Raw genomic sequence first — 23885 nt, 5'->3', positions numbered from 1 at the left:
GATCGTGATGATGAATATACAACTATGTGATGATATTGTGAATTACTCATTATATATGTAGAACGGAATGATCATGTTAAGAATGTTTGTGTTTATTTGTTATTATATTTTCTAAAAATTTAAAAATTAATAAAAAAAAATTCCATTTGAACACAACAGAACTACAGAATTTAATGTTAGCCAAAAAGTAATACCTCATCCAATTTAAGAGATCTCCATTTTAAGAATTCAGATGCATTTCTCTGTCTCAGCTCTTCACATTACTGAGAAGTACTTCAGTTTGCCCTCTTTGGAGCATCAGTATTATAAAACAGAGTACAGGCTTTAAAATAAAGCTAAACCTAAGCTTAACCTAAGCTCTGTCTCCATCATTACAAACTATGTGTCTATAACCAAATTACTTAAACTTTCTCTGTGCTGCATTTAATTTGTCACTTAGCACAATTTTGTTCCGTGGGTACTGTCATGGTTAGGTTCATGTGTCAACTTGGCCAGGTGGTGGTGCCCAGTTCTCTGGTCGGGCAAGTGCTGGCCTGTCTGTTGCTATGAGAACATTTCATGGACTTAAATCATGACCATGCTGTCTTCTGCAATGAGTGACACTTAATCTAATCACTGGAAGCTTTTAAGGAAGATTCAGAAGAGATCATCTCTCTTCCTGTTTCAGTCAGCCAGCCTCTCCTAAAAGTTTGTTGAGACCTTCCATTGGAGCTGCCAGCTCTCAGCCTGCCCTACTCACCTTGGACTCTTACATCCCCACAGCTGCCCAGCCAGCCTCTCCTGAGAGTTTGCTGAGGACCTTCATTGGAGATGCCAGCTTGCAGCCTGCCCTACAGACCTTGGATTCTACATCCCATGGTTACATGAGACATTTTTATAAATTTTGTATTTACAGATATCTCCTGCTAATTCTGCTTCTCTAAAGAACCGTAGCTAATACAGGTACTTTGTACTAACACAGCAGATACACAGTGAGCAAGACAATATGACAGAACTTCATGTAGTGCTCCTCAACTCTTAAATGGGGATCAGAATAATCACTCAGACTCCTCTTAGCTCTCAGAGTTAAGTATCAACAGAATGCTGAGGATCAACAGAATAATGCATATGAAATTTCTTTCCAACAACAATAGGTTTAGATATTAGCACCAGCTAATATTTACTTTCTGCCATAAATCTTTATCACAAAAGATGGAAAGGAAATCAGTTATAGAAATAATGGAACTTCCTTATATTTTCATTTTGTGTTGGTACCTAAATATTTGGCAATTTCAACAGTACACTGAAGTGATAGACTATAACATAAAATAACCAAAACCAGTTAGCTGGCTCCTGATAAAATTTCATAAGTGTCCTTGCCCATGCCCAAATGAAATCAATTAAATAAAACAGTCTTTGTTTCTTGCTCCCACTGTAAACACCAAAGCATAGAGAAAAAAAGTTCAATTCCCCAAACCTCAGAGTTCTCCTACTTTTAGAGGAAAGGGGAGAATGAAATTTCACTAATTGAAAATGAAAAGCAATTTCACTTTCCACATGGGATTAATCAACAAGCAATTATTTATACCCTACTCTATGCCTAGAGCAGTGGAGATGCTTTAAGGTTACAAAAGTAGAGTAACATCTATATGGCAAATGTGCTTAGAAAAACCTTTTTAGATATTAGAGCTCATAAAAATGTGAGCAATTATAAGATTATTCTGTACAAGCAGAATTAACCTTGGATTACATTTTGTTGTAATAGGAAAATAATTTTATATAAATACCACCAACCCTGTGCTTTTTTAGCAGGAACGTGTATAGCAGATACCTACACATTTTTGCCATTTATTATTTTATTTATTTATCCCATTCTAGTACTCATTTCTGCACCAATTATGGTTCTTTAACTGCAAGAAACAGAAACTAATTTGGATAATTTAAGCAATAAGGGCTTTATCGGAAGGATGTAGAGGTCCTTATGAATTCCAGGGCAGGCTGAAGAACTAAACTCAGAGGACACAGGAACTGTATACCTCTGAGAATATGCTCAAGATTCTCATCAGGGAATACGGGGGCTGCCTGAAGATTTAAAATTAGAGAGGTAAGAAATTCCCAGAGACATTTAGAACTTCTAGATGGTCAAGATTGCAAGAGTTTAAAATGGATTAGCAAGTTTCTCTGAACTATATAGTGATTCATGGAGCATAAACTATGATCGTCTCACAACAGACGTGATTTAAAAAAAAAAAAAGTTTGCAAAGCCAAAGACATTCCAATTGTCAATGCCTGCAGACTCATCTCTGTGTGCAGATATTTTATTTAAGTGAGATTCTTAAGTAAATTTTAAATATGTGTAAATTCTTGCACAGATTATTTGCGAGATTAACCTCTGTAAGCCTATGTTAAGTGTCTGAATGAATGCATGCCTGTGTTCAGGGCCCATGTGATAGAATTTTCCCATTAAAAGTAGATGTGGAAGTGAACGAAAAGCGTAGGTGGCTCCTTCTGCAGGCGTCATGCAGCTCCTAGATTAGACCCTGAGACCAAGAGCAAGAATAAAAAGGAGCGGGAAGAGACACACACACAAGTGGTTAAAGTGCAAAGTGGTTAACTAATAACTGGTTTCTACAGTCATTTCTTGTCCAGTGATGTGAGGAAACCCGATAACATCAGCACAAACGAGCAGTGATCAAATGTTTGACAAAAATCAAGAAATCTTAAAATCTCCTTATATTATAGGTTGAGAGAAGATAAAGAATAATCACTTTATACCTGCAACTACTTTGTCATCTGTAATGGCTGACAAAAGAGTAGGTGAAGAAAAAAAAAGAGACAGGAGAAAATGGAGTCAGCCTTCCACATTCGGTTAAAATAGCGGCACGCATAGTTGTGACATGGGTTTTACCAAAAGGAATGCGGACTGTTGCCTGAGAATGCACAGAAGCATCCATTAGTCCCCACCTGCATACACAACACTATCAATGTCATCTACCGTATCAATGGAACAGGTATTTGGCATCCATGGGGATGAGAAAATAGTTAGAAAACAAATGGCTTAGGAGTCTATTTTAGCTTATTTAAGTAAAGGCTTTATCTTTGCCCAAATTATAATGATGGTTCTGAACCTGGTTTCCTACAATAAAATATAAGTCTAAAAACATTGAAATGATCATAACCAATATATAAGTTCTTCAAAACTAATTTATAAATTTTTGAAATATTTATCTCTCATGTGGCAATGTTCCTTAGTATGACCATATATATACACACATACACTTATGTGCACACACACTTTCTCCTTCTCTTTCTTAAAGATACATCAGGGATAATACTCAAAGGCTCTATACTACAGAGTTCATAAGTAATCTTTTCTGTGAAGGGTGAGGTAGTAAATATTTTTGGCTTTCAATTATAATCTCTGTTGTGACTACTGAACTCTGTCACCATAATGGGAAAGTAGCTACAGACAAGATAAATGAATGGGCATGGCTTTCTTCCAATAAAATGCGATTTACACATTTATGCAGTGGGCCAGATTCGGCCTATAGGCCACGGTTTGCTTTTTTTGTGGTATACATGACTGATTTTCATATGTCAGTTAAAAATTCATTGTCTTCAATGTATTATAAATAAATAAATTCATATATCCTATTTTAGAATTTAAGAAAAGGTGCTTCCTGAATGTTAACTCAGTCATGTGTCTCTATTTACTATCATTAGCAACAACAAGTAACAATGAGTGTTTCCTACATGCCAAGACTTATTCTACGCACTTTTTCATGCATTTAGCCTCATTAGCAACTTATTTATTCTTTTCATTTTACTGAAAAGGAAACTGAGAACTTCAAACTGATTTAATTAACAAAAGACAGAGCCCAGAGCTCCTGGGTCTACTGAAAGTCCAATTCAAGAACCCATGACTAGACTGCATATCCTCCTTAAATTATTCTTTTTGTTAGTTCTTTTCCCTCTGGATACTTGAAAATTCTAGCTTTTATACTAAAATATCCCCTCATCTCTTAGAACAAATTGATACTTTTTCTGTTTCAAATCCAAGATTCCCCAACTGTTTTAGTCTCCCAGATGCTAAAACAAATACCCCTATACAATGGGTTGGCTATAACTGAAATTTATTGGCTCACAATTCAGAGGCTAGAAGGCTTGAGCCCTCCTGGGGTGGGTATCTTCTGGCTAGCCAGCAATCTTTGGGGTATCTGTGCTTTTCCATCACATGGCAGTACACATGGAAGCATCTTCTCCTTTCTCTTCCAGAATCTGTTGACTTCCAGCTTCTGGTTACTTCCTACAGCGCCTCACTTTGTACCCAATTTCCATTGCTTATAAAGACTTCAATCATATCCACTGTCATTCAGTTTGGGCACACCTTAATAATATCTGCAAAGGTCCTATTTACCAATGGGTTCCCACTCACAGGACCTCAACATGCCTTCTGTGGGGGCATGATTAAATCCCCAACACCAACCCTCAAAGTTTTTTATTCCTCTAAATCTAAAATCAACCCACAAACTATAGGACACCAAACCCTGAGGCCTGGTGTGGAAAACTCTGTTTCAATAATAAGACCATTGTCTTCTCCAATTCGACAAAGAAACCAAGAGGTTCTTGAACTAAGTGCATAGTGCTTATTTTGCTATTTTCTGAGAATGATACTCAAAGGCTCTATGCTGCAGAGTCTATAAGCAATGATCTGCTGTTAACTGCCCAAGTAAAAATTTATTCTAGCTCTAAACAGAAATTGAGCAACACCTTAAAAAGCTCTTAATCTACAATGTACCAAGTAATATTTGGAACATGTTTTAATGTGGTTTTTTTGCACAAGATCCTACTAGATTAATATATTCCTTATATGTAAAACACATTAAGTGTAAGGATACACATTGAAAATGTCACAGAAAAGCAGCAATCCTCTTTTCTTCCAGAGTCTAAATAAAAGCAGCTCTTGTTCTTCTAGAACCTCTTACATTTTTAATTTATTAGCAATCCATAGCTGAGGCGTATTTAATGTTATGAACAAAGTAAAGCACAGAAAAGTTAATCTGATGCATTTCATGATCTACATGCTCATTCATAAGCTGCCTAGTAATTAGGCATTTGTAGCAGTGTAAATAGTAATTTATTCAACCAAGTGTTTATAGCTTCTAGATTTTTCTTAATTGATTTTTAAATGCATTAATGTCACTACTCATCATTTTCATGTATGTAGCTGACATAGTTATTACCATGTATACAATTTAATTTTTGCCAACACAGACACAAATATTCAGACACAAGCCAAATTTCAAAGGTACAGGTTCCACATCCATAGTAGGTGTGGTGTTCTCTGCCTCTGACCCCCATGCTCACAGGACTTAGCACTGAGTCCAGCAGTGCCCCCAACTTATGATCACAAAGAGCATAGCTCTTGCAATGAGACAGTGGGGCTGCCCATCTAGGCAATTCCATTTGCTTGCCTTGTGGCCCTTGGCAAATTTCTTAGTCTTTCTAAGTCTGTTTCTGCATCTCTAAAATGAAACTAATGATACTACTTAAGGATTAAATAATATGATTTATCTAAAGTCTTATCACACTATCTGGCATATAATAAGGGTTCACTAAATAATCGTTTTTTAACATCGTATTATTATTATTATGTTATACATTGAAAAGGCTAAAAGAAAATCAAAATAACATCAAATCAATGAACACAATAAATAACATAGTCATAAAACTTACAGTCTATTGTCAAGGAATGATTTATCCATCTAGCTTGGCAGAAGGAAAATAGGTAGAAGCTCGGTGTCAAGTAATTAAAAGAGAGTCAGGTTAAAAGGTGTAAACTAGTTTAACCTTTGAACTGAACACCCTCATTTATAAAATAAGGTTAAGTTTAAAGTTCACCTTGCAAAACTTCAGAGTAAGTCAAAATGCAACTATAGCATTAAAATAATTGTAGGACTCTTCCTGGATTTTAAGCAGGCAAGCTCTGGATGTAGGAATGAAGAAGGCATTGTACCTCACCTGAGGAGAGTGTACAGACCTGCAAGCTGTGACGATTCACTCAGGATTTGTGGATTTGACCTCAGAGACTCAGCTTGATTTGCTGGGCAGTGAGCTGGCTAGGGCTAGGAGCTGTCTTTCCCAGCAGGAGTGGCTGCAACTTCATATACGTCCCCAAGGGCTCCAGGTTCTGGGCACCTGGCATTGCCTCACTCAGTTTCTAGGGTGCCAAATTCACAATATTTGCCCCTGAGTCATTTTCAGGCTTGCACCATAGGAAGGTAGAAGAGCAGAAGGATAGAGTCTCTTCTCTGGACAATTAGGAATATTCTGTGTGTCCAGCAGTTCCAGGTTCATACCCGACTCTTCGTAGAATAAAGAGAGAATGGAGGACACTGTCACTTTTTTTGCTGACTGTGATGGTTAGGTTTATGTGTCAGCTTGGCCACGTAATGGCGCCTAGTTGTCTGGTCAAGCAAGTACTGGCCTGACCATCACTGCAAGGACATTCCGTGGACTTACAGAATGCCTTATCCACTGTCATGGTATTCCAAACAGCATTGCTTCTGATCAAGGAACCCACTTCACAGCAGATGAAGTGTGGGTTGGGTACAAGCTCATGGAATTCTCTGGACTTTTGAAGACTCAATTATAGCACCAACCAGGTGGCAATACCTTGCAGGGCTGAGGCAATGTCTTCCAGGAGGCTGTGTTGCTCTGAATCAGCATCCACTCTATGGTGCTGTTTCCCCCAAAGCCAGGATTCAAGGGTCCAGGAATCAAGGAGTGGAAATAGGAGGGGCACCACTCACTTTTATCCCTAGTGATCCACTAGAAAAACTTTTGCTTCCTGTCTCTGCAACCTTAAGCTCTGCTGGTCTACAGGTCTTAGTTTAAAAAGAGGAGCGTTTTCACCAGGAAACAGCAATGATTCCACTGAACTGGAGGTAGGACTGCCACCTGACCTCTTTGGGCTTCTCATGACTCTGAATCAACAGGCATAGAAGGGGATTACTGTTCTGTCTGGGGTGATTGATCCTGACCGTTGAGGGGAAATAAGACTGCAACTACCAATGGACGTAAAGAAGAGTCTTCCTGGAACATAGGAGTTTCCCTAGGGCATCTCTTAGTAAAACATGCCCTGTGATTAAAATCAATTGAAAACTGCGACAACCCAATGCAGGCAGGACTACCAATGGGCCAGAAACATCAGGAATGAAGGTTTGGGTCACCCTACCAGGCAAAGAACCATGACCAGCTGAGGTGCTTACTGAGGGTAAAGGGAACATGGAATGGGTAGTGGAAGAAGGTGGTGATAAATACAAACCAAAACCACATGATCAGTTACAGAAATAAGGACTCTAATGATATGAATTTTTTTCCTTGTTTTGTTATGAGTATGTTTGTATTCGTACATAAAGCAAATATTTTTGTTTTCTTCTGTATCTTATACCCTTATCAAATGACATAGTTATACTGTTCATGTCATAGTATTTAAATTACAGGATATCAAGTTTAAGAGTGAATGTTACCCAAGGACTTGAATCCTATTCTGGAGAGATTTAGTGTGTTTCTGGTTGTATGCAGGACAGCTAGCATTGTAAGGCAAAAGATGTCTGTCACTGTTTTTTATTTAGATTAAATGTTTAAGGTCATGTGTATAGCTGCCAGGTTGAAAGGGGTGGATTGTGATGGTTAGGTTCATGTGTCAATTCAGCCAGGTAATGGTGCCCAGTTGTCAAGCAAGCACCTCCCTGTTATTGCAAGGACATTTTGTGGACTTGAATTATCAGTAAGTTGATTGCATGTATGACGGATTACATCTACAATCAACTAAGGAGAGTATTTTCAGAGACATTTAATCCAATCAGTTGAAGGTTTTAAAGGAGGAGGCAAAACAGAATCTCTCTCTCCATTTCTGCTAGCCAGCTTCACCTGGGGAATTCATTGAAGACCTTCATCAGAGTTGCCAATCTGTGGTCTGCCCTACAGAATTTGGACTCATGTATTTCCACAGTTGCATGAGACACTTTTATAAAAGCTTATATTCACAGATATCTCCTATTGGTTCTGTTTCCCTAGTGAACCCTGGCTAATACATTGACCCTTTGCATTTGATCCCCAGCAACGCTTTTTCCTTAATCATTATGATACTCACCTGAACACATAAGGGGGATGAACATGTAAAGGGCTGTAAATGCCTTGATGGAAGTCTGTGAAAGGTACAGATCTGCAATCCCATTCCCCTCCTCACAGAGAATTACCAAAAATGGGACTTAAGGACTCTGGAAGAAGAAAACATCTACCCTATCTATCAGAACACCTGCTTCACTTTGACAGTCCCTGTTTTAAACTGCATGGTGGTGAGCATATTCAGAAAAGACCAGGTCCTTTTGCCACGGGGGGCATTCCAGCCAGAGAGATAAGATATTCTCAGAGCCCCATGATCTAATACTGTATGAAATTTTTTTTAACTTTTTTTCTTTTATTAGAGAAGCTGTGGGTTTAAAAAACAATCTTGCGCAAAATACAGGATTCCCATATACTCTTTATTATTAATACCTGTATCAGTGTGGAACATTTGTTACAACTGATGATAGCATATAACTGTACAATTTAACCGCAGTCCATGGTTTAATCAAGGGTTCACTGTTTCTGTAGGATAGTTCCATGGATTTTTAAAAAAATTTTATTCTGTTACCATATATATAATCTAACATTTCCCCTTTTAATCATATTCAGACATATATTTCGGTGCCATTAATCATATTCACAAAGCTATGCCACCATCACCATCATCCATCACCAAAACAATTTCATCATTGTGAAAAGGACTAGTAGAATTCAATCTCACAAAATGTCATTTCTCCCCAGGTTAATCTATAAATTTACTAAGATCCCAAAAATGATAATATGAATTTTTAAAATAATGAGAGAAGCCAACTTTCAAGTTCAAACAGAAACACAAACAAGAATAACCAACAAAACTGAAGAAAAGAAGAGTAATGAAAGGAGATTGATTGATCTGCCAGATAAAATACATTATAAACTACAATAATTAAAACTGTGTGGCCCTAGTGCGTGAGTAGACAGACAGCTTAATCAAATGGATTAGAAAGTCCAGAAAAAGACCCACATTTATAGGAATTTATATATGATAAAGACATGTATAATCTGTGGAAGAACAGGCATAGTACCCAGAAAATGTACCCACATAGGAAAACTAAATTTGGATCTCTGCCTCACACCTCATACCAGAGAAAAATTAATTTGGATCTTGTGCCTGTTTCTAAGGATTACGTATCCTAGAAAAGCCATGCTTTAATCCTGATCCATCTTGTGGAGGCAGCTATTTCTTTTAATCCCTATTCAGTACTGTAGGTTGGAAACCTGATTAGATCATCTCCACAGAGATGTGACACATCCAATTGTGGATATTAGCCTTTGATTAGAGGTAGATGTGACTCTACCCATTTCAGATGGGTCTTGATTAATTTACTAGAACCCTTTAAAAGAGGGAACATTTTGGAAAAAGCTTCAGAGCCAGGAGAGCGACAGAACCCACGCAGCCAGAGACCTTTGGAGATGAAGAAGGAATACACTCCTGCGGAAGCTTCATGAAACATGAAGCCTGAAGAGAAAGCCGGCAGATGTCGCCATGTTCGCCATATGCCTTTCCAGCTGAGAAAGAAACCCTAAACTTCATCAGCCTTTCTAGAGTGAAGGTAAGCTCTTGTTAGTGCCTTAATTTGGACATTTTTATAGACTTGCTTTAATTTGGACATTTTCACAGGTTTGTAAATTTGCAACTTTATAAATTCCCCTTTTTAAAAGCCATTCCATTTCTGGTATATCACATTCTGGCAGCATGCAACATAGAACAGGTTACTACCTCACATCTTACACAATTAAAGACTGAACAGTAAAAAGATGTTAAAATATAAAACCAAAAAAGTACTAGAACAAATCTTGAGAGATTAAAATATATATATTCTGTCATAAGTACTTGGAATCTCAGGTAGCACATGAGATTTTGTTGGTTTGTCCAGAGTGATCCCCCGATGAATCCCAGAATGATTTGATCAGTGACTGGAAAAGTATTTGCAAGCCCCCTTTGGGGAATGGTGAGAGTGGGGAGAAATTCAACTTCCCCAAGTTGAATTCTTTTTTTTTTTTTTTTTTAACATGGGCAGGCACCGGGAATCGAACCCGGGTCCTCGGGCTTGGCAGGCAAGCATTCTTACCTGCTGAGCCACCGTGACCCACCCCCAAGTTGAATTCTTGATATTCTCACAAGCAGTGTGGACAACCAAAGCTATAGGCTGAGCCCCCAGTCTTGGGGTTTGTTCGCATGAAACTTAACCCCACAAAGGATAGGTCAAGTCTACTTAACCTATCTGTTAAGGCCTGTTAGGCCTTAGGTCTGTTAGGCCTAAGACACCCCCAAGAGAGCCTCTTTTGTTGCTCAGATGTGGCCTCTCTCTCCAGCCAACATGAGGAGCAGTCTCACCACCCTCCCCCTCTCTGCATGGGGCATGACTCCCAGGGATGTGGACCTTCCTGGCAACGTGAGACAGAGATCCTGGAATGAGCTGAGACTCAGCATCAAGAGACTGAGAAAAACCCTAGAATGAGCTGAGAATTAACATCAAGGGATTGAGAGAAACTTCTCGACCAAAAGGGGGAAGAGTAAAATGAGACAAAGTGTCAATGGCTAAGAGATTCCAAACAGAGTCGAGAGGTTATCCTGGAGGTTATTCTTACGCATTAAGTAGATATCACCTTGTTGTTCAAGATGTAGTGGAGAGGCTGGAGGGAATTGCCTGAAAATGTAGTGCTGTGTTCCAGTAGCCATGTTTCTTGATGATGATTGAACAATGATATAGCTTTCACAATGAGACTCTGTGAATGTGAAAACCTTATGTCTGATGCTCCCTTTAGCTACTATATCAACAGAAGAGTAGAACATATGAAATAAAAATAAATAATAGGGGGAACAAATGTTAAAATAAATTCAGTTTGAAATAGTGGTAAATGAAAGTGAGGGGTAAGGGGTATGGTATGTATAGTCTTTTTTTCTCTATTATCATTTTATTTCTTTTTCTGTTGTCTTTTTATTTCTTTATTTTTTATTGTTAAATTGATGCAAATGTACTAAGAAATGATGAACATGCAACTATGTGATTATATTAAGAATTACTGATTGTATATGTAGAATGGAATGATATCTAAATGTTTTGTTAATTTTTTTATTAATAAAAAAAGTTTAAATATATATATATATATATTCTAAGAGAGGGGAAGCTATTTGAAATCAAACCCAAAAGGCACAAAGGACTGACAGATATGACTACAAAACTCCCAAATATATGCACAGCAAAATCCACTGAAAGTAAGAAAAAAAATGACAAACTGGGAAACATATTTAGTACTCTGACAATAGACAAATGATCATTTTCTTAACATATGCAGAGTTTCTGTCTAGGCTTTGGACAAATGACTGTTCTGTGTTGGCCAGTGATGGCTTAGACAATAGAACACAATTCTTCTATGCTGGAAGGCTGGACCTAAAAAGGGGGAGTCAGGGAGAAGAAATTGGAAGGAAAGGAATGCTTTCTGGCAGCGGGGAGAAAAGGAGCTCCTTAAGGAAGGTTTGTCTATTCTGACTAGCCCCTAGTGGGCTTGTATAACGTTTTAAGTAATTAACTGAACTCCTCAGATTTAACCTTTGAACAAGACTCTGAGTGGATCAAAGTGTTGTTTTAAGTAAATGTGTTCTTTGTTACATACTGTACTATAATTTCGACAAGGCACCAACTCCCACGACTCTCCCAACAGTTTAATTAAATGACTGTGGATACGGCTACACTCTATTAACACTAACAATTTCAATTATTAAGCAAAAACAAACTGATACATTGTATTATAGCTGAGTGTCCCTGTAAGGACTGCTGGATTAAATTTCATTTTTAAAAAATTTCCTTTTAAATAATCCACCAACAAAGACTGTAATATTTTTCCCAGATGTATATTAGATTCAGGAAGTCTGGGGACCTTGGTGATAGGAAGCTCCTCCTCAGCCCACACACATTCAGAAGCTCATAAAGAGGAGACTGAGTCCTGGACACTGCAAGTGTTCTCTGGCAGAGGCTGGAACGTCGGTGGAAGAGCTTTGTTGGGGTAGGGGTTCTATGATGGGACAAAATGTTCTGAATCTCAAGACCTAGGGAGAGGAGACCTTCATGAAGACACACACACACACCCACCTCCCCCAGAACTCTGAGAAGCTCTGGCTCAACCAGGAAATTTTAGAATATCGATGGCCTAGGGACAACATGAATGAACGGGAAGTATCCAGATAATCGCCTAATTCTCACTGATTTTAAGCTCCACCCTGAATAAGTATTCTTCCAGAACTGCCGACGAGTAGCCAAACCAACTTCCTCTTCTTTGCTGTGTTCCCTTTTAGGAAAAGAAGTTATCTAGCCACAAACTGACCAACCAAAATGGAACAGGAAGGCAACTGGAGAGGGTCCCTCTGGTTAATTAAGCAAGTAAATAATCAAATTGCTTTTGTCTCCTGATAAAATGGGTCAACAGATCCAGATGCCTTGGAACAGCAGTTCTTAAGGAAGGCCGGGCCCTGATCACTACACCTTCACTTGAAAGATTTAATTGTAAATTATAATAAAGACCCGAAGAATCAGATTTTACTCTTCTTGGCTTAAGCCCTCATTAGTGCGAGTTCAGCAAATGGCAAACATGTAGACAAACGCTTTGGCTCCAAGCCTGGCATCTTAGATTTCATGGATGCGTCTCAGTGGATTGAACTGGAGCGTCTCTCTTTTGTAATCAACAGAGGCATAGGAAAAATCACACTTTTTAAATCACAGTTCCTTGTCAGTACTTGAGTACAAAAGGTTTGCTGCATTTGTACATGTGCCATTCATCTCACAAGATAAAAGGCTAAACCCATGCAGTATTACTCGAATGAAACCATTTTTATTTGGATTCATTCCCATTAGCATGTTTAGGGAACATGAAGTACAAATCCTGTCAAAGTTACTACCCTAAGGCTGATACATTGCACTGAGGTGTAAGTTTAAATCTTATTAACAGTGGAGAAAAATCTGTCCCCCACCCCATAACCATAAATGGCTCCCACTACCAATTTACAAATAGAGGAGGGAAAATTGTGACAAAATTGACTGAAACACAGGCCCTGAAAGACCTTTTCTTAGTTAGGTAAGGAAAGAACATTTTGCAAGTTTCCCAGAAAGTCTGCCCCTTAATTATTCCTTTAGCAGCTTTGCTTAATAAACAAACAGACAACTTGTATACAGTTTCTGCTGGGGTTCTCTCTGGGTGGAGGTGTTTTCCTGGAAAAATATCAAAACCGACATGCTACAAAAATCATTCTTTGCATCTTGAACCTGAGCCACTTGCCATTTTAGTCATATGTCTGAGAGTTTATTTCTATTATTGAACAAATTCTGAAAACCAGCAGTATATCCCTGGGATGGGAAGTGGGGGGCAGAGTACAAACATATTGATGATGAACAGGCAGTCATCATGGTGCAGAGACTTGCAGAGACTTACAAGGGAAAATTACCTTGAAAGCAGTAGGGTCTGAAATGAATGCCAGTGTCTCCTGACCTTTCCCAAGCTGTACCATCCCAGCAGCTTTTCAGTGGGTACTTTCTTCTTCTTTGCACCCCTACCACTATCCCACCGCCACCTTCAAGTCATTTCTCCTAAAATTCTGCCTTAATCACATCACCCTGCTCAAATAATCTCCACTGGCTTCTCATTATCAAGCCCAGCTTTCCTTTTGTGGGGGAGACACTGTGCTTGCCACCCCAAAACTCGCTGAGCCCCTCCTTCCCCATGTACTTTGGGATGGGAATCCTTGCCACAATTTTACAGATGGTTAGGCTGAAGACAACCAGTGAAGGACAACACTCTACCTTAATGACTTGGGAGCCTATGAATTACTATAGTCCAAAAAAAGATCAAAGCTCAACACATTTGTTAATGGTTGAAGGCAGCCAGTCCTCTTCAGCCTTCATGGTCCCTGGTGGCATCATGGAACTACAAAAGAAGCCTTCATGAAAACAAAGCTCATGCACAGAAGAGTGCAGAATCAAGAGAGCTTCACCAAAAGAAATGTGGTGTCCTGTTCAAACTCACCTGAAGCCACACCATCTCTAAAACCTAATGTTACTCAAGCCAAGAAATCACTTTCATCTTTTTTTTTCATTTCTCCTCTAAACTTTTAATTTTGAAATAATATCAAACTTACAAGACAGTTATAAAATAATACAAAGTCCATACAGAGAACTCTAACATACCTCCACCTCCCAAATACCCAGATCCACCAATTTTCATACTTTGCCACATTTGCCTTATTATTTCTTCTATTCATGTATCAGTCCATCAACCATTTATCTATCTGTCTATCACCTATTTTCTGAACATTTGAGAGAAGATTGCATACATCGTATTCCTTGAAAACATACGTCATTGTACATTTTCTAAGATCAAGGATATTTACCTTCATCTTTCCAACTACTTTATATATTACTATGTAATTACTTTAAGGTTATTATTCAAATGCATATACCTTTTTCCCTACCCCACCCCACTTATACTAGGACCTTTGGATGTAAGAAAAGTGGGCTGACTTCTTGATATTTTCCATTTACTTCCACTGTTCTAGGCACCCTTCAATCCAGAGGCCTAGATTCAAAATCAAGGTCCCACTCACACTACCCATATGACCTTGCACAAATCTCTTGTGCCTTAGTTTCTTTCTTTTTAAATAGTTAAAACAGATTTATTATAAGGACTAAAGGTAATAATAACCATACAAATGCACAGAACTGGACCTGATACTTTGCTATTATTTAGTAAATGGCTGAACGTGTCAACTATCCATCTTTTCACAGCTCACATATAAAAATAGATACCTCCTCTGTAATGATTATCATTACTTCTAACTTTTTGTTCCAAGTTTCTCTGAAATTTTGCCTAAATTTCTGTACAAGTTTGGTATAGTACAAAAATCTCACCACAGGGTATAAACCATTGCTGTTTGCAGTGAATAAGTTCCATGAAAGTGACTTTCGTTTACGGAAGAGTTAATGAACAAAATTAAGTAGAACTTTAAAAAAATATTCAGTGGTGAGAGTGTCCAAGTTTGCCCCATTCTCCTTTTCTCCTGGGGGAGAGGAAAGAAATTGGGAACGAAAGAGCAGTGCTACAACCCAAGGTTTTTGCGCTTCACTATACTCAATACACGTGCTTCAAATCTTATCAGTGTAAAGGAAATTGCAAACCAGGATCCTAAATAGAAATATGTGCTAAATCCTTCTTTACCATGTGAAAAACAAAACAATACAATCCTTTTTAAATATATTTACTTTGTAAATTTGCATTTTCATTTATCAGTTGTTCACAGACCAGCGCATAATTATGTATTTCTCCACTACCCCCACTTTCCCATCCCTCTTACTTTTTCTGTCCAGCTATCACTCCCACTGTATTCCTCCAGAATTTTACAACCTGTTAGAAGTTGGACATAACAAAATGTTGCACATAACAAAATGCAGAGACTACGCCAATCGTAGCAACAATAGGCCAGTAAGAAATGACTTCCTGTCTTAGTGAGACAGTGTTCATCAGAATGTCAGATTTGTTTCTTACACCTTAAGTCATGAGCAGAGAAGCTACTGGGCTCCCTTTCCTGGGGCTGGTTCTACTGAACCATGCCTGACCTGCCCACAAAGCACAAGGTTCAGTTATCTATAGCTGTAATAGAGTCACCGCCCAAAGGAGGCCCTCACAGGGCTGGACCCTCTAATTAAGGCCAGACCTCACTGGGTGCTGGGGCAAGGCTTATCTCAATAGCTAGAACCTTGGGGTAAATATCAGAGTTGAATTCAGTAGGTACAAGTATTCAGGGAAACAGTGTCACCAGGATTAAACAGAGCCACAAATGGTAGCCTGAGGGTTGTAAGTAGGAAGCCTTGAGCCTCTCCCAGCTGATGCTAAGTCCCTCCTCTGCAGCTGCCGTGGGCTTCCCTAGGCTGGAGGCTCTGGCATTTGCGCCCTATTGCCACACCCTAGCAACAGCTGATATCAGAAAACTAGGGCAGGGAAAGGCTATCTTGTCTCACCTTATCGGGCGTGTTTTCTCCCTCCATCTGCCCTCCCTACCGAACATTAAAAAAGTTTTTTTTTTAAGATACAAAAATTGACTCTTTGTGCAGACCTGAGCGAGTCAGTGCTCTCTCTCAACTCTTCGAACATGGAACTCATTCCAGCCAGCACCGATGAGCATGATTCCAGTTGTCCCTGCCAGTGCAGGGAACAGCTGCTCCCAGGCATTACAGCCAGACTGCCCCACTAACCTCTCCCCAACCCCCACCCCCCACCCCCCGTGGTTCCCCAATTATCTACTAATCCAAAAAAACAGTGACTGAGATAAGGCTCCAGGTCTGGTTAAGGCTGAAAAATACTAGAACGAGGATCTCAGATTTAATGAGAGGAATAACAACAAAAAAAAACCGTGACTACTTCCCGTGTAGAAAATGGGGTGGACAATTGTTTCTTTTGTCTTTCCCTCATCACTAAACTCACAGAACCAATCATTTAACGAAGGGAAACACAGCTCCTGATTTAATGAATACTAGAAATAACAGGGAAGGGGCATCATTTTCCTTCATGTCACTTTCTTTTCTTTTGAGGTTTCTTTTATTTTCAGGTTTATTGATTTCAAAGCTGATGGGAGCCATAAATTAAATATTAGCATTGGCCTTTTAGAAGAGGTGACCACAAATATATCCTTCAGAAGTAATTAATACTCAAATTAACTGCATAAGGGTATAAAAATAATTGCACATTTAGTAGGCACTTACTAGGCATCTTCTATTTGCCTGAGGTCTTTTGCAAGTTACAAAGCTATTTCCACATGCTTTATCTCTACGTAGGGAAGGAATCTTTATTGGGGACCTGCGGTGTGCCAGGATTGTGCTCGCAGCCCTCACATCAAATTTGTGAAGCAGAAAATACATCCACAGGAAAAGCCTCTGATTCAAAGGCAATGAAACACTCTACACTAGACCCCTTTGCATTAAAGAATGTAAAGGTGATGAATCGCCATTTCCTAGAGTTAGTTGTTTGCTTGGGTTTTTTGTTTGTTTATTTCCTAAACAGGAAGTAATTTTATGACTCCAGGATATCTTCTTTAGTATTTAGAATAAAATTGTATCCCCTCTCTTTGGATCCCTGGATTTCAATAGTAGCTTCTGGAGCACAGTTCCCCTGCGGTTCCCTTTAGATCTAGTGAATAGAAGAGCTCAGAATTCAAGTTAATGGTCACCAGGTGGGGCTATCCCCTAAGGCATTCTCTAGGCCGATCTTGAAGTTCCTTAGGTTCCAAGTGCAATAAAATGAATTATTTCTCTTTTTTCCCTACTCTATATACTCTAAATTCCATATCTCACATTTGTTTTATTGTGGCTGTTGTTTGATTCAATGGGCTGACATTTACGTTTTACCTGCATTCTGCAAAACAGAATCTGCATTATCTGCAAAGCCAATTTGGGAAAGCAACTCACTTTTTTTTATCTTTTGAGTACTTTTTCAATAAACAAGGCATAAGAATCTATAAAGCCAAGCTGTTATAACAGAAAAGCCAAATATGGCAAACAATCTGAAAGAACTACAATAGCCTATAATTTAGCTAAACCCCATTGTCTAGTAAATTGCTTGTAGGGAATCCGCTTTATTGATTGAAAAGATTGCTGTAATTAGCATATTTATCTAGGTCAATGAGCATAGCTGAAATGCTTGAAAACTTTTCTCTTAATTAAGCAGTCCTCATTACATTCTTAATCCCCCCCACTTCACTCCATCCTCACAGATGGCAAATAGCAAACTGCAATTTATCTTTCCAATAAAGTGATTACAAGTTCAGAACCAGTGGGGTCCAAATTAAGTTTTGAACCACATGGCAAGGAAGACCCAGTTTATTAATAGGGAAAGGAATGATTCTTTCTTGGCAAAATATAAACAATTCTAGGAAGAAATTAGATTTTTTTTATCAGAATAGAAAAACCACTAGTCTACTCTTTTGTTTGCAAAAGCTGTCACACTAGGAATGTAACATTCTCATATAATGAGAATTTGACTTACTGTTATATTTTTTAATCTTTAAATCACTGGTGGGGAATGCCATTCAATGGCAGTCTAGCATCCTGCTTAAGAATGGAACCTATTGCTATTTAAACTGCTTCTCTTTTCCTTGATTTCTTCATCTGTAAAATGAGGATAACAGAGTATCTATTTCATAAGATTATCTACAGACATTAATATATGGAAAGCAGTTAGAAGTGTCTTGGCATGTAATAAGCGCTACATAAATGTTATAATTATTAACACTCCTATCATTACCGCAGAGAGACAATATCGGGCTTTTTTTCTCCCCCACATGTGCAGGCAGAGGGAGTCGAACCCCGGTCTCCAACATAGCAGGCAAGAACTCTGCCTGCTGAGCCAGTGTGGCCTGCCAGCTCCTTTATATTTTAAACGCTATATTACAAACGTCTTCTTCCAGGATTAGCCCATAGAAGAAACATGAAGTGGAATCTGGGAGTCGTAATTGGAGTGTCATAGCTATTTTTGCATGGGCAACTTCAAAATAAAAGATTTATAAATAAACATGAAAAGAAAATACCCACCATTTGCTAAGCCATTGTGAGGCAGACTAGAACAGGGAGAGCGGAAAGAGAAAAACCTGAAGGAGCCCTTGAGCATTAATCAAGGTCAGGAGGAACCTGGTCCAGCATGGACACCCTACCTGGAGGCCACCCACTTATGGGAAAAACCTGACCACAGGCCACCCATCTGGAGCCAAGCAACCCCCCAACCTGAGTGAGTCAGCTATGGAGAAGGACGGAACCAACCCGCCCACCCAAATACACTATCTACCACCAGGCACTGCCCCGGAGAGAAGGGAGGGTAGGGGTAAAAGCCCCAAACAAGGAAGGCAATGGGGGAATAAGTAAAACTCATCTATAAAAGCAAATGGTCCCACATTGCCTATTGCCTCTCGCCCTCCATGTTTCTTTACTTGCGAAAGTGCCCGCAGGCTCCTTTCCCTGCAGGTATACTTAATACATTTCTTGCCTACTTGCTTTATCTGCACCTCTGAATTCTTTCTTAAGGTGTGGCCAAGAACCAAAATCCAGTAACAATTGTATGAAACAACACAAGTACGAGTTATTCATATATGCTTAATTATCTTTCAAATTAGAAGTGTTCTGAGAATATTTATTTGGCCATGTGTGGCATCCTTTCTCTGTTTTATAACAAGAAAAACACTACAGAAATATATATATAAAATATCAGTCTCAACTGGAATGGTAATAATATTGCATTACTGAATTAGTGATAAATATCATTGCATTTTTTCATCAATCAAGAAAAAGCAATTAAAAAGTTTCAACATTCTGTCTTCCGTCATTTTAATGTGTCATTCAAATGTATTTTTGTAACAGCTTTATTGAGATATACTCCACATGCCATATAACTCATTCATTTAATTTTTAGTACTTCCATGGTGATTTTTAGTACTTCCATGGACTTGCACAATCATCACCACATTTAGACCATTTTTATCACCTCTGCCCACAAACCTGTACCCTTTAGCAGTTGCCCCCCAACCTTCTTCTCCCACCTCCTAGCACTCACTAATCTCTTTTCTGTCTCTAAAGGTTTGCCTATTCTGGACATTACCTATATGGAACTGTACAATATGTGGTTCTTTTTTTTTCACTTAGTATCTATAATGTTTTCAAGGTTCATCCATGTTGTAGCATGTACCTGTACTTCAATTCCTTTATATTGCTGAATAATATTGCATTGTATGGACATACCACATTTTGTTTATTCATTCATCAGTTGATGGACATTTGGAAACAACAGTGGAAACCTTGTTTGGCTATCATGAATAACGCACCTATGAGCATTCATATACAAGTTTTTCTGTGGCCGTATTTTCATTCTCTAGGGTGTATACCTAGGAGCAAAATGGCTGGATCATATGGTAACTCTTTCTTTCACTATTTGAGGAACTGCCAGGCTGTTTTCCAAAGTGGCTGCACCATTTTACATTCCCACAAGCAGTGTTGGAAGTCTCCAATTTTCCACATCCTCGCCAATACTTAATGTCAGCTTCTTAATGGGTATGGAGTGGTATCCGAATGTATTTTTAAGGTGCAATAATGTAGGAATACATTGGGCAAGGAATTAAAATCTTTTAAGGCAAGGGGAGAGAATAAAGAGTAGAATTAGAAAAAGAGCACTGCAGTCAGGCTGGAAAAGGAAGCAGAAGGTGTTTTTAAGGTGTGTGATGCAATTTCTTGTCCTCATGCAACCTACTGCCCTTACAAAAATGTCAGGATTCTGAAGCCAGCCTCCAATTTTACATCTTGACCTTATAAACATCATAATAACAAACTAATCTTGGTTTATTTTGCAAAGTTCTTTCCCCTGCTTCACCCCATTGATCCAATACCAAAAACTGTACATGAAAGGATATAATTAATCCCATTTTGCAGGTAAGGATGCTATAGTCTAGAGAGGTTAACTGACTTGCTCAAGATAACAAAGCTTAAAAAAAAAATTAAATAGGAAAAACCTCAGACAGCTGGGCCTGAAAGTCAACATTTTTATTTCAAAGAACAGATCTTGGTTTTCTCTTTCCACTCTTTGCCTCATCTCTGATGAGCCAGAAAGCAGTCATCAAGAGATGGCAGAGATCTGTGGGTACGAAGTAATCAGAAGCAGGAGGCTGATCCATCACCAAGTCCCCACCATCAGACTCTGAGAGGCCAGCCAAGGATGTAAGAAATGTGCTATGACAGCGACAACAGTGATTGGCCACAATCCCATCTTTTTCTGAGGGGTTCCTCCAGTAATCAGAAAGCCAGAGCATACGGCCACTTAAATCCTTAAATTCGGAATATTTTATTACTCCTTACTAATAGAATAGTATTGTGGATTACATACACTATTCATTCAAATATTTATTGAGTAATTACTATACGCTAAAGTACAGTACTAAGACTGTTGAGATATCAATAGCAGTGATTAAAATCTTCCAAAATTAAATGGCAAACATTTACTGAGCCCTTTATAATTAGCATCTCCTTTAAACTCACAAAATTTCAAAAGAGGCGTCATTAGAAACCCCTTTCTACAGAAAAGGAAACTGAGGCACCCAGAGGTTAAGTAAATTGCCCCAAGTCATGCAACTAATAGTTTAAGATAGAATAAGACCCCAGGTAGCCTAAGTCTGTATCCAGTGCTTGTCACCACTACCCAATCCTTCCTGCCAGATCTTGCTCTGCTGGAAGCCACATCCAGTGACTCACAGAGACAATACTAATTAATTCCAGCAATCATTTATTGAATACTCACATGAAGCCCAGGGCCAAACGCTCACAACTTCCATGAAGAACTTGTTTTCATTGCCATTTTACAGATGAGGAAACAGAGGCTCAGAGAAGTGAACTAACTTGTTCAAAGTCACAGAGCTACAACTGGCACAAGCTGGCATGTTGCTTGCTGTACACCAGGCTACACTTACCGTAAAGGCTAGCTCACCCAACCCTCATAACAGCACAGTAAGTTCCATTACTACCCATTATTTGTGGTTTACCTTACTCAAGGTGGCACACTAGTGAAAGAGGCGAAGCAGGGATTCAGTCTAGCTTAAAGTCCTTGTCAAAACCCCTTAATGCTGACTCTTGGCTGTAAAGTGGCTATGCAAAAATTCAAAGCCAGGTCGGTTTAACTTTTGAGTGAGAGCAAGACCCCTGCCTTTTTTATCAACATGCCAAGTGGCTCTCAAAATTGTACCAGTGCAGATGGGTCCTAAGCACTCAAGGACTCCAAGGAAAAGGCATGTAAGCTGCATCTTGAAGGATAAATATTGGCATTTTGTAATTTAGTGTCTGTAAAAGCAATGGAAAGTGTTTCAGATTACATCAAAAGTGTTTTTTTTTAAATAGAGAATACTCTCGATGAAGGAAAAAAAGATTCTATTCCCTTTAATAGTGACCATTCGCTTAAAAAAAAAAGGTTAACAAAGAATAGCGGGGGCACAATTTGCCTTTCGTCACGTTTAACTCCGTTTACTCTGACTTACAATATTTACTTCCTCAATCTAAGTGCTGCAAGCAGGGTGGTGACCCAGCCTTTGGGACTTCTGCAAGATTCTCCGTCCCTGAGGTTCTAAAATACAGCATCTAGAAACCAAAATGAGCCGGGAGATTCCGACCGAGAGCTAGAAGGAACTGGCGCGCTGGTTGCTCGGATGGGTCCAGAAGCCGGCGGACAGACGCTGCAGAACCAGCCGGTGCCGCCGCACCCCATCCCCTCCTCACCCCCGCCCGGGCAAACTGATTTTTGACCGCACGAAGAGCGGAACCGGTCAGATCATAAGCACAATTCTGGAACATAAAAGGACCGAGAAGGGATGGGAATGGCGAGGCGGGGCTGGAGGGCACTGCCTGTTCCCGGGCCTGGTGAGAGCCGGCAAGTCCTGGTGCCCGCAGCAGCCCCGCGCCGCCGGACTCCGCGCCCAGACCGTGAGCCCTGAAGGGGCTGGCACAGTAGCAGGGCAGGACCACCAGGTGCCTCCAACGCCCCCGAGCGGAATCCACCGATGATTAATGACGATGTGCCAATTAAGTGATAGGTGGAGTGTTTCAGCAATGTTCTGGGTTTAGTCCCCCGAAATAAATCTTCAAGTGAGGCGAGGTGTTCACCCCCATTATACTGATGAGAAAACTGAGGCTCAGAGACTTGCCAACATAAAGGACAATCTAAATGAAGGCGATCGCTAGGCTGGCTCCTTTTATCTAGGAGCAAGGGGGCTGGGGTCAGGCTCGGGGCCCTCACGGGTCCCCGTCCTCTTTGGGCGGGCCAGCCCGGGCTGTGAGCCGGGAGGCCTGGCAGCGCCTAGGTGCCCTGGAAGAGAGAGAACACGCGGAGGGTGGCAGCGAGTCCTCCGGGCGCCGGGCTGCAGCAGCGTCGCACAGCGCAGCCCGGACCACCCGCGCGACAGTCGTGTGTCCGCCGCGCGCGGGGCCGCAGCCCTGGGCAAGGGTGCAGCGGGGACCATTCCACGCGTCCGCAGTTGCCCGGGAGCCCCGCACAAGTAGCGAGCCGCAAGCCCCAGCGAACGTCCGCTCTACCCCTCGCCTTACCGTAGCTGCTCCCCAGTGACCAGGACCTCAGCCATGCGCTCCAGTTCCCTCTGCTGCGCCCCGCCACTCCCGCTGGTGCTGCCGTCGCTGCCACCGCTGCCACCGCTGCCGCCCTCCTCCATGGTCAGGACTGCGCCGCTACCCCTATCTTGGTGGTCCGCGGCGGGTTCGGGTGTTAAGATTAACCTGCCCTCACAGCGGCCTCCCGCGCCATTTTTGTTAGGGGCAGTCCCGTTGCTCAGACGCTATTGGCTGGGGAGGGAATCCCTCTGGGCTGACTGAGGCACTAGGAGCCCTGGGCCCCTGGAGCTCCCGCAAGGGGGCGTGGCCGGAGCCCCGCGTGGGCAGAGGGCGGGGCCGAGGGAGGAAAATATAAACATCTGGGCAGGGCGCTGCTTCTGCGCTCCGCGTGTTGGCAGAGCTGGAACTGGGTGAGTTCTCCTTCCTGTATCTACAAAGCTCATGCTATGGGTCCTACAAGTCTCATGCTCAGACGGAAAGGTTACCAGAGAAGTGCGAGGATATTTTTATTACTTTTCGTCCCCCGAATTGTCAGAGAAGTAAAATTGATCGCAATATAGCCTAATAGTGAATAAGGGAGTGTATAAATGTCACTTCAAGTCATGG

General features: G+C 40.3%; 1 protein-coding gene across 1 annotated transcript in view; it reads right to left on the bottom strand.

Moving 5' to 3' along the window:
• Positions 1–23572, bottom strand: part of DEPTOR (DEP domain containing MTOR interacting protein) — a 168101-nt gene extending 144529 nt beyond the window's left edge. Inside the window, exon 1 of the mRNA XM_077167555.1 lies at positions 23259–23572. Coding sequence (XP_077023670.1) covers positions 23259–23380 — 122 coding nt within the window. The 5' untranslated portion in view covers positions 23381–23572. The remainder of the gene's footprint in view (positions 1–23258) is intronic.
• Between the last annotated feature and the right edge of the window lie 313 nt (positions 23573–23885).

Source organism: Tamandua tetradactyla, chromosome 6, assembly GCF_023851605.1.
Source record: "Tamandua tetradactyla isolate mTamTet1 chromosome 6, mTamTet1.pri, whole genome shotgun sequence".
Taxonomy (NCBI): Eukaryota; Metazoa; Chordata; class Mammalia; order Pilosa; family Myrmecophagidae; genus Tamandua; species Tamandua tetradactyla.
Note: the sequence above shows the minus strand (reverse complement) of the source record. Positions and strands in the feature narration are given on the sequence as shown.